The sequence below is a fragment of the Rhea americana genome, unplaced genomic scaffold (genome assembly GCF_003343005.1).
Source record: "Rhea americana isolate MKP2758 unplaced genomic scaffold, rheAme1 scaffold_92, whole genome shotgun sequence".
NCBI classification, from domain to species: Eukaryota; Metazoa; Chordata; class Aves; order Rheiformes; family Rheidae; genus Rhea; species Rhea americana.
The window spans coordinates 3,479,367-3,496,549 of NW_028187111.1; the positions used below are offsets into that span (position 1 = coordinate 3,479,367).

Consider the following 17,183-nt stretch of genomic DNA (forward strand, 5'->3'; position numbering starts at 1 on the left):
GGCCAGACTTAACGCCAGATGGGCCTTAGCCTTCCACATCACATCCCTGCATACTCTGACCACCTTCTTATATTCCTCCCGAATAGCCTGTCCCCTCTTCCACATTCTGTGTACTTTCCTCTACTGTTGGAGTTTTGTCAGGGGCTCCTTGCTCATCCACGCAGGTCTCCTGCACCGCTCTTGAGCTTGGAGCAAGTGCTGCTTGAATACTAGCCGGCTCGCCTGGACTCCCCTTCCTTCTAGGATCCTAACCCATGGGATTCCTCCAAGCAGGTSCCTGAAGAGGCCAAAGGCTGCTCCTGAGGATCTCCTCAAGTCCCGCGTTGCAATCCTACTTACTGGCTTGCTTCCTGCTTGCAGGATCCTGAACAATATCTCATGGTCACTGCAGCCAAGGCTGCCCGCAGCCTTCACGTCTCCAACCAGTCCTCCTTTGTTGGTTAGGACAAGGTCCAGCAGGACACCCCTCCTCGTTGGCTCCTCAAGAAGTTATCACTGATGCTCTGCAGGAACCTCCTAGCTGTGTTGTCCTTCCAGCAGATACCAGGGTGGTTGAAGTCCCCCATGAGAACCAGGGCCTGTGATTGTGAGGCTACTTCCAGCGGTCTGTTTAAGGCCTCATTGACTTCTTCCTGAGCAAGTGGCCTGTAGTAGACATCCACAACAGTGTCACCCATGTTACCCTGTCCTTAAATTATTACCCATAAGCTCTCAACCAGCTCTTCATCCATGTGTAGACAGCTTGATTCCTTGCAGTTGCTCTCTCACATAAAAGCAAGTCCACCACCTTGCCTTCCTGATCTGTCTTTCCTAAAAAAGCATGTAGCTGTCTATGACGACATACCAGTCATGTGAGCTATCCCGCCATGTCTCTGTAATTGCAATGAGCTCATGGCCCTGCAACCGCACACAGGCCTCCAGTTCCTCCTGTTTATTCCCTGTGCTGCATGCATTGGTGTACCGGTGTACATAGAGGTAGTTGTTCATGCAGGTTTCACAGGAGGGGTGCAATAGTATCCCCCATAGCCATGCGCATAGCCCCCATATGCGCATCCTCAGCTGCTAGAGGCCTCCTGACTTTAGTTTTGTTGACTACGTTGTCTTATAACTCTTCCCTTCTCTCATCCTTCCTAGTTTAAAGTCCTCTTTACCAGGCTGGCCAACCTCGCTTAGTAAGGTGGATCTCATCTCTCCCCATCAGTTGCTGATCTTCAGATAAGACCCCATGTTAACAGAAACCAAAACCTTGTTGCCAACACAAGCAGTGCAGCCAGTTGTTAACTTGGAAAATCCATCTACTCCTTCTCCTATCCTTTCCTGTCAGTGGTAGGATTGAGGAGAAGATCGCCTGGGCCCCCAGACTCTTGACCACCATCCCCAGAGCACTGAAAACCTGTTTGATCGTTTCCAATTTTCCCTTTGTATCATTAGCTCCCATGTGAAAGAGCAGTAGAGGTTAATAGCCTGACGCGTGGACAAGCCTTGGCAGTCTTTCAGTGACATCTCATATACGAGCCCCTGGCAGGCAGCAAATCTCTCTAGACAAGAGGTCAGGTCAGCAGATAGGTGCTTCCATCTCCTGCAGCATGGAGTCACCCACAAGAATCACTTGTCGCTTCTTCTGAGTGTTCACGCAAGGCAGAGGGTCTGTTGGCCCAGTTGCTTCCCTTGAAGCCAATTTTAAGTTTATCTGCTTGGAATCTGTTGTACAAGTGGACTGTAACTGAATGCAGTTCAAAAGAAGAATTCTAACCTACAGGAATGTTTCTTTGAGATAAAATTGGCATGGATGCCTATGCAGTTTCCCTGGTCTGATGCACCTGACCTGAAAAGTGGTACTGGTGTCTGCCAGGTTGCTGGCCCTGTGGGAAAGCTCTGAAGATGGGGAACTCCTTGCCCTGCCTGTGCTGCTTCCCAGCTCTGCAGGCTGTTGAAACCATCAATGGAAAACTTGTCATGATATCCCCCCAGACTAATACAACCTTAGTTCCTGTGGAGAATTATTCTTTTTTCCCCTACTGCAAAAAGAGAATCTCTAAAAACGAAATGATTTTCTTTCTAAGCTAATATTTGTCTTCTGAAAGGTTCTGTTTAATATCTTCCCTCTACTTCCCTCAAAAACGGGAGAAAAGTTTGTCATAAGAATGGAACAGAGATAATTATCTGAGCAACCTTGGGACATTGGCAAGACTTCATATGCCAGCCTGCATACTGTCTTTACCAGAGAGATTTTTTCATGTGTTACAATCTAGAGTAGGAGATGTGCTACTTTGCAGAACTAGGAAATGGAGGGTTTTTTTTTTTGTTTGTTCTTACTGACCTTTATGATTATTCTCTGTACAAAAAATGGCACCAAAGTTCAGGAGAAATAATAAAATTTTCCTATAGTTCTCTGGGTTAGGAATGAGGCAGGGGGAGAGGTGTTAAAACATGAGTTCTGTAGTATCAGGAATCCTATCCATATGTAACTTTTTAGTCTCTGACAGTTTTATTGAGCTGAATGCTAAGTATAGACTGCAATTATAATATATGGCTCACACTGAAATGTGAAGGTACTATTTTGGGCTCAGTTTCTGAAATAAAATAAATTCAGTAAGAGTAGTTAATGGGGAGAGAGGAGCTGTCTCTTCCGGAGAAGAAAAAGGAAGAGGGAATGTTTCTCTTTATTGGATGCGTTCCTGTGCTGAGTGGATGTATGTCTTTGGGACTGGTTGTGAGTGCTGCAGAACACCTACGCACAGCCATCATGGGCTTGAACAGAGATTCTCTCCCTTTGCTTGTAAAAGAAGTGTTCTGGTGTTTTTTTCCTTTTTTTTTTCTTGTGTCCCCTCACCCTTTGCCTAATGTAATTTGCCATTTCCAGTGGTTGCTGGCAGTACAAAAAGTTGGTGAACAATTATATTCATGTCAGCAGTGACAATGAATTTCTTCTCATTGCTAGTATATAGCTCGCTTTGCATTTGTGAACAGAAGACATCTCTATATTTAGCTGGCTTTCATTTTGCTTGACAGGAGCRTATTTTTGAAAGAAAGTGTATATAAAGAGTGTAAATTTTTTTCTTTTTCTTTTTTTTTTCTTTTAACTACAGCCCCCTTGAAGTATTATCTCAAAGTTGGCCTGTRTATACAGCTTGAGATGCCAGCACCATAGAATTTTTAAGTAACTATTTGGAACATCTTYAACAACTTTATGAAGAGGTGCAGACATGTTTGCAAAAGTGTTTGTTGTGCTATTCACTAAAGCATGCACACAAGACTTTCAGGAGCATATATCCTCATAAACTTGTTGTTTTTATTATTTTTTTTTATTGTTTTCTTTCATGGAGAATGCCATATACTACCGTAACCACAGCTTTCAGGAGGATTCTGAATTAAATAACTGTCTTGTTCCCTCTGTAGTTCACTTCAGTCATCACCAGCGGCAGTTCTGAATCTTCAGTCTCCTTATGCTTATAACTAACTTTTACATTTTGGCAAAATTTTAGAAATAAAAATGGTCATCAGAGAAGCTTTATTCTACTAGGATTTGTGTGAACCCTGCAGTTTCCTCTGCATCTTACATTGCTAACAGTGTGATTTGGGTCTCAAATTTTCTGTGCAGGGCTGCACAGTGCAGCTAGGTGCCTTCAGTCCTGGGCTATAGAAAGGTAGTCTTTAAGAATTTGATATTATTCTTCTTTTCCTCCATGAAAATCCAATTGTAAGAACACAATATGAAGATCTTCAGGTTATTTGTAGTCAAATTGAAGGCTTATCCTGGACTCAGAAATGTCCTCTTACTATTTGTTAGAGAAGTGATTACTAGGAACTTACAGCCTTCCTTTAATTACTTGAGATATATACTGTTAAGTTGCCTTCATGAACCTTGTCCCTGGAACACAAATGATCTGGGGAGCTTCATCTGTTACAGATTAAGGTCGAGGAAAAGCTCTCCTGAAAAGACTTCTGAAACCTGATCCATTGAGGTTTTTGATCTGAGAGAATGAAAGYAGCATCTTCTCAGCAAGTGTATTCCTCAATTAATCTTGCTGGATAATGCTGCTTTTAATTTGAGAGATGGTGATGATGACTGAGATTCTGCAAACACAGAAGATCAAGACTAGTGGACCTCTAGCCTGTTGTCTTCTGCTGCAAGAAGTTCCCTTTCTTACAAGAGTCATATGTAGTTCCCTTTCATTAATTCAGGAGTTTAGTCTTTATTCCAGCCACAGCTGATTCCATCAGACTGCTGATGTTTTCTCTAGTATTTATTCTGTTTTGGTTAATAGTCTTAAAAAAAGAGAAAAAGTATCTTTCTTCTTGAAGATACCACCTTTTAAAAGGCTTTTCCCAAGAAGTAAGTAGTATGTGCTAATCTGTATAGACCTGAATAATTCAGTATTAGATCCTGTATTTCTTTAAAGCTCTCTGACCTTTTCAAGGTAAAAAGAAACCTTTCTCCGAAGAACATCTGCCCCATAGTATTTTTCTGACTTAGTATAGCAGGAGCAGTTGTTTGATAGAGTAAATTTGCCAAAAATGTGCAAAGTAACTTAYAGAACTTCTTTGGGTTTTTCAAAGTGAATTAGCAGTCAAATATGTGATTTTTCTTAAAGAGATGATTTGCCCATTTTTTGTGATAGTATGATAGCCATTAGTCACCRAGGTTACTCAAATGAATTTATTCCTAATACACACAAAACTCAATGTAAATCAGTGAAGTACAACATAGAGATCATGCAGAAAATGATGTTTCAGGACATTTTTCTGTTGGTTGCTATAGGACCTCTTCCAGCTGTGTGGAATACTTGTGCTATTTTATAGTCTATCATTTTACTTACCCCACACTTTTTTCTGGATTATGATTTGAATTTGTCAGATTCTCCAAAATTCCTATTCTATTTTAAATATCCTACAATTCATAGATTCTTTAAAGTTCCTTCTTCCTATTTCCTTTCCTTTCTTCCTCTTTTTTTCCTAATCTGCTTGAAAGCGCCTAAATGKCAATGACATAGCTTTTCATGCTAGAGAGAACAAAGTAAATACACTGAGTCGCTAATGCAGGTAAATTTTCCATTTGTACAGTTGTTATGCTTGTCAAAGCATATATAACTTAAAGGTTAGACTTTCCTTTCTTTCACCTARCATGATGCCTCTTCCATACCTTCTTTTCCGTGCATTCATGAGAGCTTAAGCACTGTTGCCTGCTTCTGGCAACTCAGCTTCTTAGAAGGCAAATAAGTGAATATTTTTTAGTAATATATATATGATGTCAGATTGGAATTGTTTATAGAGTTAGTTTCTTTTGCATGTGTGATGCCATCTTTTAGGAAAGGTGTAAGGTGTCTTTTTAAGTTTTAATTACACTGATTCTTCAGGCAAGCCTTATGTCTTTGTGACATTAATAATCGCCCTGTATGGAAAATTTGGGAAGCTTCTATCTTCACATCTGTGAGACTTTGCCCCCAAAATTGGCCCTGGCTACGTGGAAGGTCATTTTTCGCATCTGAAGTTCTGCTGTTTGAAATGACTGTTGTTAATTSTGAGAAATGTTCGTGGCTTCCACTCAAAGGTCCAAAAAGTCTTTCAAATTTAGGTTGACGTGTCTTGTAACATCACATAACTCAAGAGCACTATAAAAATCAAGGAAAACAGTGATTCGGGATTACAAAGAAATGTACAATTCTGGATAGATGGTCTTATGCTATAATAGTTCCGCATCCTCCACTATTGTATTAAATACCAAGAGCATGTGTGGTTTTATTCTCTAGAGGAATAGATCTGTATTGAAGTATCCTATTTGGGGCTTCCTGAGAAAAGGGGAGATGGGGTATAAAGTTGGTAGTTAGGAGACTGTGTTGAGTGTGCATCTCATTAAAATACACCTTTTTGGTTTCATTAATGTTGRAAAGGAAGAGATCAAAAAAAGCATTGCACTTGGAAATATGATCCTTATTTCCTGGAAGAGTTCATATTTAAGCATAAAATGTTCCGTTCATCAGTCTTGCTGCTACTGGCACTCACATTTTTACCTTTCTTGTTGCTCAGTGCACAGTATCAGACAAGCAAAGGCCCTTTCCGGTGGATGAATTTAGTTTTATCTGAATGCCTCAGTATCCTCATCTCCTGTGCTTCAGCTGAGGAGTTGCTCCCTCCCATCTTTCAGAACTACAGCTCTATTTTGTGAATCATGGCTAGGGCTTGTCCCTGGGTCCTCCCATGAAGTCCTCCTTACCTATCTAAGCTGAATTCTCCCCGATTCTGTAAGTAGTCTTTATTTAAAGACATTTTCTTTCTGTAGATGCTCTTGTTCTGAGCAGCTGCGGGAACTGTGACAGTTTCCTGAATTTTGGCTCTGTAAAAAATATAATCCTTGCCTTCTCTTAGGAGGATTACTAAAGAAAACTTTCCTTCCGAACTTTCAAAACATTGAAGGGGAGGAGGGGAAAAGAAGATGTGCTTCCTTTTAAACAAGTTCTATTTATACTAAGGAAATCTTAAAACATAATGCAAAATGGTGGAATAGCAACGTAAGTTACTTGTGATTTTTCCAAGAAGTTAATTGAACTAATCCAAGTAACTGAGGTTTTGAAAATGGCTTTAGTCTTGAAGTAGGATGAAAATAATGTTTGCAGATGTAAAGCTCATCATATTTTAAAAGTGGGAAGCTTTGAAAACACTACCATCCTGGCAGGCTCATTGCTTGGTGGCCAGTCCTCTGCAAGTGACTGCTATAACCAGCGAGGCAGCTCGGGGCTGTGCTGCTCTGCAGCCGCCCACCAGGCTGCTGCAGAGCATGGCAGCTGGAGCAGCCAGCCGGAGAACAAGCATGGAGAAGACACATTTTTCGGTTAMCTTATCTTGCCCTTCCCCCTACCCTCCCCTTTAAAAATTTGGCAAAATATCTGATATCCTATGAAACATCCCATTTTCTACCAGCTGAGCAAAACTGGGAAAAAAAATCTGAGAGTTTTAACTGTAACACTTAGCTTTTAGAGTGGGTGGGGTTTAAGTCCTAGGCAGTGATCAGAAGGTAGGAGTTACGTGATCATTCATTTTGTTTAACTTGTCAATGAAGTCTCTTATCCAAGAAACAATTGTCTGAAAAATTGGGAGATTATTCCCTGTTTTTTCCTCTGCTGCTTATTTAAAAGGTTACTAGGTTTTTTGTGTTGTGCAACTCATGTTTTAAATCATAGAAAGCGGTATCAAGTTTCTTTCATAATATCTGGTGATGGCTTTTTAGTTGCATGGATTCACTGAATAGTGGCACTTTACCTGACTCCTTTAGAGTGTKTGTGCAATTTTCACGTAACAGAATGAAAGCGTTCACTAATAGCGGAATATTTGACAAAATACTTCTTTATCAAAWGGTGAGATAGAGTGCTATTGTAATGTTTTGTATTACTTTCTAATTGTGACCACACAATCTTGATCATGGGTTAACAACATACTGATCTATGTGGCAAGAGATCTGATGGAATGAAAGACTAACGTGACTATGGGGTTCCTATAGGTATGATTAGAGGAACCCCTCCTTTATACTCTGGCCTTTTTAGTACTTTCCCTAGAATAAAAGAATACCAAGCGACTGAATGTGAACAGATAACAATAAGATTTTTTGATTTTTTTTTTTTTTGAGTTTTTATGTGTAGGTAGAATTGAATGGTGCTCTTGAGACTAATGCTAACTGAACAATAAGCCTTAATGCCATATTGTCCTGCTTATTCCCTAAAAGGATTTCCAGAATCCTCTCAAAACCTCTTCACCCCTCCAAGGCGATGTGTAACTGTGTTTTATTTCTTATACGACTACTAATTTATATATATAAATAACATAATGCAGGTTCTGGGAATGAAAAAATTTTAACAGTAAACTGCAGATGTATGTTGTAGATGCTTTCAGGTTAGCTTTAAACTACTTTTCTCTTCTGAATGTTCAGGTATGAAAAGAACCCACTTCTAATAATAAGCTTATTGGAGTGCTGTTGTTAATGGCTATTAAAATGCAATCTATGTTACTGGTCTTATCCTTAATCGACCGTATGCAGTGAGCTACCATCTATGAAGATGTTCAGCAGTACTGTTTAACAACATTCTCATCAGAGTAAAATCTCATTCCTGTTGAAGTATTGCTAAATTTGAGAGAGTCATGAATTTCATTAAAAAGTCTTGAGAATTAAGTTTTTAACACTTGGCTTGGAGCATGAGCTGAATTGCCACCAAGAGTCTAGTAAAGTTTTGTTAAATGTTCTGTTCTCAACCCTCTATTAATTAGCTGTGCAGATTGACTTCAGTTAAGTTGTCTCATTGMGTAATAAGTTATGCTGTGTTTATCATGTGAATCTGAAAATCTCAAGTATATGTAAATTTTCTTTCTTTTTTTTCTTTCTAGGTTCTGGGAACGCCCACAAGGGAGCAAATTAGAGAAATGAATCCAAACTATACTGAATTCAAATTCCCTCAGATTAAGGCACATCCATGGACTAAGGTGAGTCTTTATGAATTGAATAATAAAGACGTGGGCTGAAACTAAAAATTCACGGGTTAAGTTTGATTGTTTAGTCTCTTGGTTGCTTTCAGTCTAATCTGGATGCGTTTAACTAAACTATGGACTCAATAACTCTTGGTGTAGGTAAGGAGAAAGAAGGTATTGAAGCAGTGCACTGTTGGTCTACTTTTTTGATGCTTTCTAGAGTTTCTTGCTTTRCTTAGGTTTTTTTTAAACAAATGATGTTTTGTATTAAATTGCAGTATACCTAAATCCTGTCATGACACAACTCCCGATATGCACAAAAATCACTTAAAAGTTAGAAAGCGTTCCATTAATATGTGTGACACTTTTATAATACTATTACATAATGTGACAAGGATGGTTGACAGTAACTTTGCTAACTAGTTCTCCTATAATTTTACTTGCAGTCTAATGTATGCGTTGTTGAGGGGGGTCATTTTTCTTAGAGTTACTTTTAAGATGATTCTTGTCATCCACTTTTCACTGTTGCAGCAAATACTGGCTATATGATAACATAATCAAAGAGGAAACTGCCAGCATTAAAATAAATACATTGCTACACAATTAAGCTGTCTTCCACACATGGAGGATTGAAGGATATTTGACTTGGAAGAGGGTAACAATTAGCATTTAATTAGCCTTTTGGGAGTGCAGTAAGTTAAATATTGAGTCTTAAGTAGTTGAAGCATGGGTAGTTAATATTTTTGTTTTGCTGCTTGAGAAACATCTAATATAGTCACAGTATATTCATATCGTATCTTAACAGCTCAGGTTTTCTTCTGCCAAGAATGTAGAGTGTATGCACAAAAGTATTACGTTCCTAGTCCAGCGCATGTCCAGTTCAGGCATTTTGCAACTAAATACTCTATGATTTTAGAAACTCTGGGTAGATGGCATAGAGCTGATTCAGGGTCTTTGAGGTAGCAGCCCAAGGATGTGCTAGGTACCTGGCAGGCCAGGTAGTGGGAGTCATTATTTCTGTGACAGATTTTCAGCTGAGCTATCTGAGTGCCCAATTATGGGTTGGTTGGGTGGTTTGTAATATTTTGAGAGGTCAGTAAATCCAGTAAAGCTGTTTAATATCTTAAATTAGCAGGGGAGAGGAAGGAGGTAGAAATGAGGGCCAATTCCTGGCAGTTGGTCTTTTCTGTTTCAAATTGTGTTGTGGTAGAAGCCACAAGAATAAGCCCAAAGCCTTATAGCAGTGAATTGTAGCGTTATGTCTGGATTCCTTCAGTGAAGGTATTGTGGACTTCGGGGTTTAGATCAATATGCAGTGGTGTAGAGGTGCTGAGATGTTCTGTAATCTGCGGAGTTAAACATCTAAGCTGGCTCTGCAACTCACCTTCCATGTGAATAGGCTTAAGAATCATCTATATGTGCTTGATGTCTCTGTCATGGCCTAACTGACCCTTCTGGCAAATGTGGCTTCATGGAGAAACTGCGTGTTCCTTCTGTTTTGCCGTTTATACCTACAGGAGTGCTTTAACTGGTCATTCCATAGGATCACGAGTGAAACCAAGTCAGTCATAAAGAACACAGAGGAACTTGCCAGAAGATCCAGTTAGCACAAAATGGTTTTTGAGAGTTGTGTTGCAGCATAGCTTCTCATCCTCAGTTCATTCTACACCCAATTCTTCCTCATATCAATTGTGTGTAGAGTAGCATCTGGGCCAGTTTATTACATTTGGGGTATGTTAGACTTCACTTACGAGTTTTCTACTTTTCTTACTGTTCAAATGCTGAATTAGCAAATTGGACTATCTGGTATGGTCTTTGTCATGTTGCTCATTCTCTCGATGTATTCCTTCTAAAAATTCTTTCAACATCATGATGTTAAGACATGAAAGATTTAAGTAAATAGCAATAATATATAGAARTGATCTTCCTTACCCAGCTGTATTAAGTCTGATGGCATAGTGGGAATGTGCATCATCTTGGAGCTTCCATATTTTTCCATTGAAAAGAATGACTRGAAGCTTGGAAGAAAAAGTACTTTTAAAGTGCGGTTGTAGAGGTGCAGTCTAATGAGCAGAAAAGGAGGACTGAAAAGTTAAAGTGCAAATGTTTTTTGTTTTAACAACGTATTTAGCTAGAGTGGCACAGGTAGTTGCCAGCAGGACTTGACCTCTAAAAGTTTCAGTCTCAAAGGTGCAATTTTCTGTAATTCAAGCTAATAAATTACTGAATGTTACAGTAGTTAGAAGGCTAGTGGGGTTTTTTGTTTGTTTATTTAGGGGGTTTTGTGTTTTTATTTTATTTTTTTTTTNGACTAGTTATGGCCAGAGGACTGAGCAGACTATTAGAAGCTAGTTTTTTGCATGAAAAATGTGCAGGCAGCTAGCTCTCAACATATTTGAGAGAGGATTGTTGCAAATATTACAAAGATAGCCAGTGAAGGGGCATGTTCAGCTTCTGTTTGGAACTTAACCTACTTTATGCAATCTGGAAGAGACTACATCCAGTCCAGTAGTTTTCTRTACAAAAATAAGGTCTATGGTTAGCTGTTGTGTTCAGGGAATATTCTTGATCTGCAAAGGTGTATGTACATTGCAATCAAGAATTTTCTGTAGAAGGTGTAGTTCCTATGAGTTGCACCTGACATTCTGGAATGTAGAYTTCTATTGGACGTACCTGGTTTTGCTCTGCTTTCTAGGTACTTCTCAGAGGTATGGATAGGTTGTTTTCTTCTGAGTATCTCGGTAATACTGTGAATTGTTTGCCATTGTCTGCTAGATGAAAGAAAAATGGTTGCTACTGTTGTAGGTCTATGTTTTTTCCAAAACTTTGGAGAAATTGCTTGAGATTGAACAAGGATGAGTCCATCCAGGTCTGTAATTGCTCAGATTCCTTCGGTTTTGGGCTTAAATTGGGATTCTGAGCACACGGGATTCAGAGTTCATTAAAAGTTGTGGTCTACCTTCATACATATAGCTTAGAATTTTCAAAAGAAATGTATTGATGTCATCTGTATACAGTATTGATATTTAATATGATGAAGTAGTGTGATGAAAGGTATCTCAAGTTAATGAGGGTCTGTCAGTCTTAGATTGGGAGAGAATTCAAGAATATACTAAAAAGGTTTTTCCACTGCAGCAGTAATGTGTGATTACACTGTGGACTGATTTTCTTCTCAGTCTGTCTTTTCAATCCATTGGCAGTTTGAGTGTGAAGTACTATTGTAACTCAAGAGCCTAAGTCTCAGCATAAAACATACAGAAGCCTTGCTCTCCAGCACAGTCCTGTGTTGTCCAAGCATGTGCATGTGTTTCTACCAGTCACGTGCATGATAGAGTTGATGACTGCAATTCAGTGCATCCCTCACTAGCAAAAGAAAAGAAAGCCTAAACTTTTTGGGAATATTTCTTCCAAACAGTACTTTTTTCCCCCTCTCCTTCCTCTCCATTAGGAGAATTTTTTGGTTCTTTTCCAGCATTTCTCTTCATAGTGCAGCAATGTTTAATCTAGATCTTAGCTGTTCTTTTAAATCAGATTTCTTTTTGTTCTCACTGAATATAGACCAGTTTGTACTCATGGAGGTGCATCCCACTGCTTGTCTGCCTTGTCCTGCAAGTAGCGCTAAGGTTCTGAAGGAACGGTARTATCTTTTATGGGCCAAACTGGTACAGTTGGAAAAAATGGGCAGGATTTTGGACACACAATCTTGTCCTCAGGGTTAGCTTGTGTCTGAAAGCCTGCCCTCTTTCTCCATTTGTATCAGCTGGTCAAATAAAAGTTACTACCCTTTCTCTAAAGGGTTGGCTGCTGTTTTTACAAGATTAGAACTTTGCTTCAGACACTTCAACTCCTTGAGTCTTCTTATTTGTTGAAAGTGGACAGTCTGATCCCTGCTACTAATCTCTAAACTTGTTTCTCTTCTATGGACTAAGCTCCACCTATATGTTACAATCTTGAGAATAGAAAGCCAATGAAAATCTGAGATCGAATGCAAAATTGTATTTTATAGGGTTGTTGAAGTTCAGCTTAGGTGGTTAGCTTTCTCTTAAATTTTTGGCTCTTTTGGAGGGGGTTGGGGCAGTGGGATGGAGGAAGAAAGATATAAAAGCATGCTTCATAAGTTTGTGTTAGATTGTCTTTGCTTATCGTGGTCCCTTTACAGCTGGCCTATATCCTGGTGTTACTCAGATGCTGTCTTCAAATTTCAAACCCTTTGGGCTGTAGAAACAAAGGCCCTGCAGCAATTGTTTCCAGGATAGCACAGAAAACATGTCTGTCCATCCATGGCATACCACTTCTCCCCCACCACCCTGACAAGCAAAGGATCTCATCTGAGTAACATTGCAGTAATGTAATATAATTACATAGTTTAGGCCCCTTCTGTATGGCAGAGGTGACCAGTTTGGACCCTGAGTGTTTTATTTGTTTTATTCATTTATTTATTCACTTGCAGTTCCACCCATTTGTCATGAACAGGCACCGTAACAAACTGGCTCCTCTACTGAGCTACAGGCATGCCCGTGGTGGCACAACAGCTCAACAGGTCGTATCAGCCAAGGCTGTTCACATTAATCAAATCATTAAGCTCTCGGCCTTGTCCCCGTTGTGTAGCTACGGAAGCAATTTCTACCACACAGAGCTCTCACAAGTGTGCAGTGTGTCTCTTTTAGAGCACCGCCGCTTAGCRGCCCTCATACTTTTCATGTCCTGGGGATACTGGCAAGGTTGTTCACACTTCCTCTCTCCATGGAGCTTTTACATTTCAATAACGTCACAGCAGAACAGGGCAGGGTCCCTTCCAACCTCCTGAAGCACTTACTGTCTTTCATAATTTGTGCAGTCGGAAGTGCTCTTCTGTCCGTGTCTTCAAGCCCAGTTATTACAGCAGAAGGAAACAGTGCTGAAGATAAGATTTCAGACTCTAACTCATATTCCTTCTGGCACTTCTCCAAAGCAATTGGCTGCTCCTGGTTACAGGTTGAGTGTTGTGGGGAACCACAGTCATGTATTACAGAGTAGCCTTGTATTTTGTCTTTGAAATTCTTTTTTTTTTTCAAGAAATACAGTGAAGAATTATAAAATATTTGGCAAAAGCTTTAGTCTAAGTGTCTTGTGAGTGAGAGAAAGAGAGAGTGTGTGTGTACATACATTTTGTATATGTTTTACCATACTAATCGCTGGTCCTTGAATGTTGTATTTTTTTTTTCTATATTAGTGGCAAGTAATCTTGCCTTCTTCCCCTCACCCTGGTATTGGGATATAGGATCTAGTCTCTCTCACAAGCATTTTTTTGCGCCCTCCAGAAAGAGTTTTTTGTCTTCATCCCTGATCTATTCCTGCTCTCCTGTTTCTTGTGTGGGTTTTAAGCAGATTGTTTTGCTTGTAAAGCTTCCAAGTGACTCTTATACTGTAGATTTGAGGAAGAATACCAAACAGTAGAATGGATAAATACACAACTCATTTTGTCACTTCTAATTTTGGCTGATGACAAAAGAAAATGAAAAATTCTTTCATCAGAAATCTAAAAAGTATACTTACATTAGAATTACAGTTAAAAATTCTTTCTGAGATTGAGTCCTCACCCTTTTGTAGGGATACAGAGGTACAATGGAGACTGGATATTTCTTTGGGTGCAGTTTCATAGTTGGTTTAAATTTGTCATGAAGTGGGGTCTGCCCTCCTCCTCCCGGCTGCATATTTCTGTTGCCTCCCTTGTGCATTAACATTTGTATTGTTGCAAAAGTCTCCTGAAGAACACTAATATTCAGGATCTAGATCAACTTGCTTATCTGGCTGACTGTTCAGCCCCCACTGCATGTATTTGGGCAAGAGAACAGAGCAGATCTGCATGGCCAGGAGGAAGGCAGAGCCATCTGTCCCAGCATGGGGTGCAGGTGATTTATGCTGACTGCGAAACTGTATTCTTTCTTCTTTCTGAAGAGTCAGGCTATCCTGGTTTTCACTTGATGTGTAATGACTTTGCTAGAAAAGAATGAAAATAGCTCTGCTGGAGACTTAAAAAAAAAAAAGAAGAAAAAAAAAAGCAAGTTGAAGTTTACCGGCTCCTTTTCTAGGAGCAGTGATTTTTGACGGAATAAATCTCTTATTTCTACCTAATGCATGAGAACAGAAGCCAGGTTTATTGGGTGATAAATTGCCTGTCTCTGCCCAGTTTGAATGCAGTAAAGACAGTACTGCTTAACAATAAATAAGTGAGCATTCCTATAATATTAAGACGTGACTTGCATCAATGCATATACAGAAAGCAAACAATAACTTTGACATGTCTTCTGCAATGTACTGGCTGTTTTGTCATCACATTGCAACGTGTCTGTCCAAGCTGTTGAGACTGTCCTGTCAAGGCTTAGATCTTTTGCAGAGGTGGATTTTTGGGGTTCTCTCCGAGAAGAAAGGGAGTTTTTTGTTCTGCTTAGCTCTGTTGCCTTACTTTAGAGCTTCATAGATGCAGACCATGCACAGGATAACAAATTTTAGTTCATTCTGTTTTCACCAAGTACTCAATGGATGTATCCCAGTAACAAGTGTGTGGTCTCAACAAGATGTAGCTTTGGAGACAGGTTTCTGGTTCTGTTCCCAGTTCTCTCTTGGCTCATTTGTGAGCCGCTTAACCCTTCTGTCTTTATTTCATTTTCCCTATCTATGTAAATGCCACCTGCCAGGGATTTTTATGACTGGCAAAGCATTTTCTATTTCTGTAATACTTTTTAGAAAAATGGAGGGGATGGTCTGGATTTAATCAGAGAGAAAAATGGGGGGTTTATATACATCTTAAAATTACTCCCAATAACAGTGCCTCTCTCGTTTTAATCTTTATTTGTATCATGTGAGTTTAATGTGCTTCAAAATAGCAAAATAAAGTACTTAGGAAACCTGTTCTGAAGTTTTCAAACTATTGAAGCAAGATTTATTCCAAGGGCAAAGCTTCAACCTTAGCTTAGTGTTACCTTGTGTCAGGTGAAGCTTAGTACTAACATTGCTGTCTTGCATGTGTTTCTTCATTTTCCTTTTTTGTTTATGAATGTGTCTTGTTTACCATAAAGCTTATCACGTTAAACTTAATGTGATTGAGATATTGCTTGATGTCCTAAAGTAGCAGCAGTTGTATTGTGTGATTGTATTTAAGAAGAATTGTTTTAAGGGTCATGTCCTAGGTCTGACGATTTTGATCACTGATAAAACAGTGTGAGCTTTTGGTTGAAGGGAGGAGCTTTCTCTGTTACCTAATATTGAAGCATTTGCAAAGAGACTTGATTACCCTCCTTCCCAGTCTGGGGCATGTGCTGTCAAAAATGTGCGTACAAACTGAAAGGAGATGTGCCCAGACCGTCAGCCTGAATCGGTGGTGTGGGTGGTTCTTGGCAAAATAGGAGTCTCTGAAGCTGGTGAGGAAATTTTTAACTGCGGTGTCATAAACTTGATGTGTTAGCAACAGATGTCATTTTAATAAACCTCTGCTCTCTTAGGGAGTGCAACATGCAAACAGCATTCACCATCTGCATGCGAAACACACTGTGGTGAATAGCATGAAGTAATGTCTTTTAATACCCACCGGGTAGAAGAGCACCTTGGTGCAACACTGTGAAGCTTTGGTGCTTAATTAGACTAAGAAGGCAGATCTCCGTGATGTGCATGAAAAGTCTGGTCTGAGAATGACAATGAATGAAAGTCAGACCAGCCATTCTGCTAAAACAATACTTAGCCCTTACCCCGTGTGGTTTTATTTGAGAACTGAATGCTGATGTGAGCTTAGCAAAAGAAGACTATCCCGGACTTTCTATTCTTTCTTTCGCTTTATGATGCAGAAAAAATTTCAAATTCAGAAAGGGCAATAGAAACTATTTTAATTAAGAAGGTAAAATGCAAATACTCTGCTCATGTACCAAAACTTTGCCTAAATTCAGGTCATTTGGGTAGGGGAAGAGCGTGGCATACTGGAGATGTTTAAACCTGACAGTTGTTTCCAAAAAATGTTGAAGACGGTGGTAGTTGCTGAAAAATGAGAGACTTGCATTAAAAAAGTCACACTGATAGCAGCATAATTTTGAAAGGAGAAAGGTGGTGTGTTTGGCCTTGCCATCTAGCTGCTACAGTCTGTTAGCATTCAAGCATCGCCAGCGTGCCTGAACACGGAAAGGACTTGCAGCGTCCCTCAGCTTTGCGGTGAGGTATAGATTCATTGGGATCTGGGGTGAGGGAGAATGATTCAAAAAAAAGAAATAAAAAGAAAGAAAGAAAGAAGTTGTGGTTTTGGATGAGTCAGCATTTCCATTTTACGTGATCATTCAGAGATTTTTGACTCTCATCCAAAAAACAGCAGCCTGGGTCTCAGCCTGAAATTCATTTGCTTTGCAGAAACAAAAGGTTTTGAGTTATGCAAGTGCAAATTTTTCTTGATGGATATTGGATGTAAAGACTTTATTTTGCATTTGTTTATCTCCAAAACAGGTTCATTTTTTTAAATGAAAACTTGAGCCTTCAGTCCCTTGTGTGGGCAAATAGCCGTACAAAAGGTCTTGTTTCATTTTAGAAAAATGAATTGCTGCGCAGGTGGGGTAGTATTTGATTGCTTTAAAAGTTCCTGTCAGTGTTTTATTTTTGTTTTTGTTTGTGGACTTGCTGTGCATTTTGCCCGGCCATATTTAGTCTGCATACTAAATGTTAGTCTGCCCAAATACTTTACTTTGTGCACTTAGCTTTTTTTTTTTTTTTTC

The 17,183-nt window shown here is 39.5% G+C and overlaps 1 protein-coding gene across 3 annotated transcripts in view; it reads left to right on the plus strand.

Annotated features, from left to right (window-relative positions):
• The window catches only part of GSK3B (glycogen synthase kinase 3 beta), a 154,485-nt gene that overhangs the window by 118,977 nt on the left and 18,325 nt on the right, over positions 1–17,183 (plus strand). For all 3 annotated transcript variants that reach the window (XM_085324661.1, XM_085324659.1, XM_085324660.1), the window contains exon 8: positions 8,374–8,469. In XM_085324661.1, the coding sequence (XP_085180787.1) occupies positions 8,374–8,469 (96 nt within the window). The remainder of the gene's footprint in view (positions 1–8,373; positions 8,470–17,183) is intronic.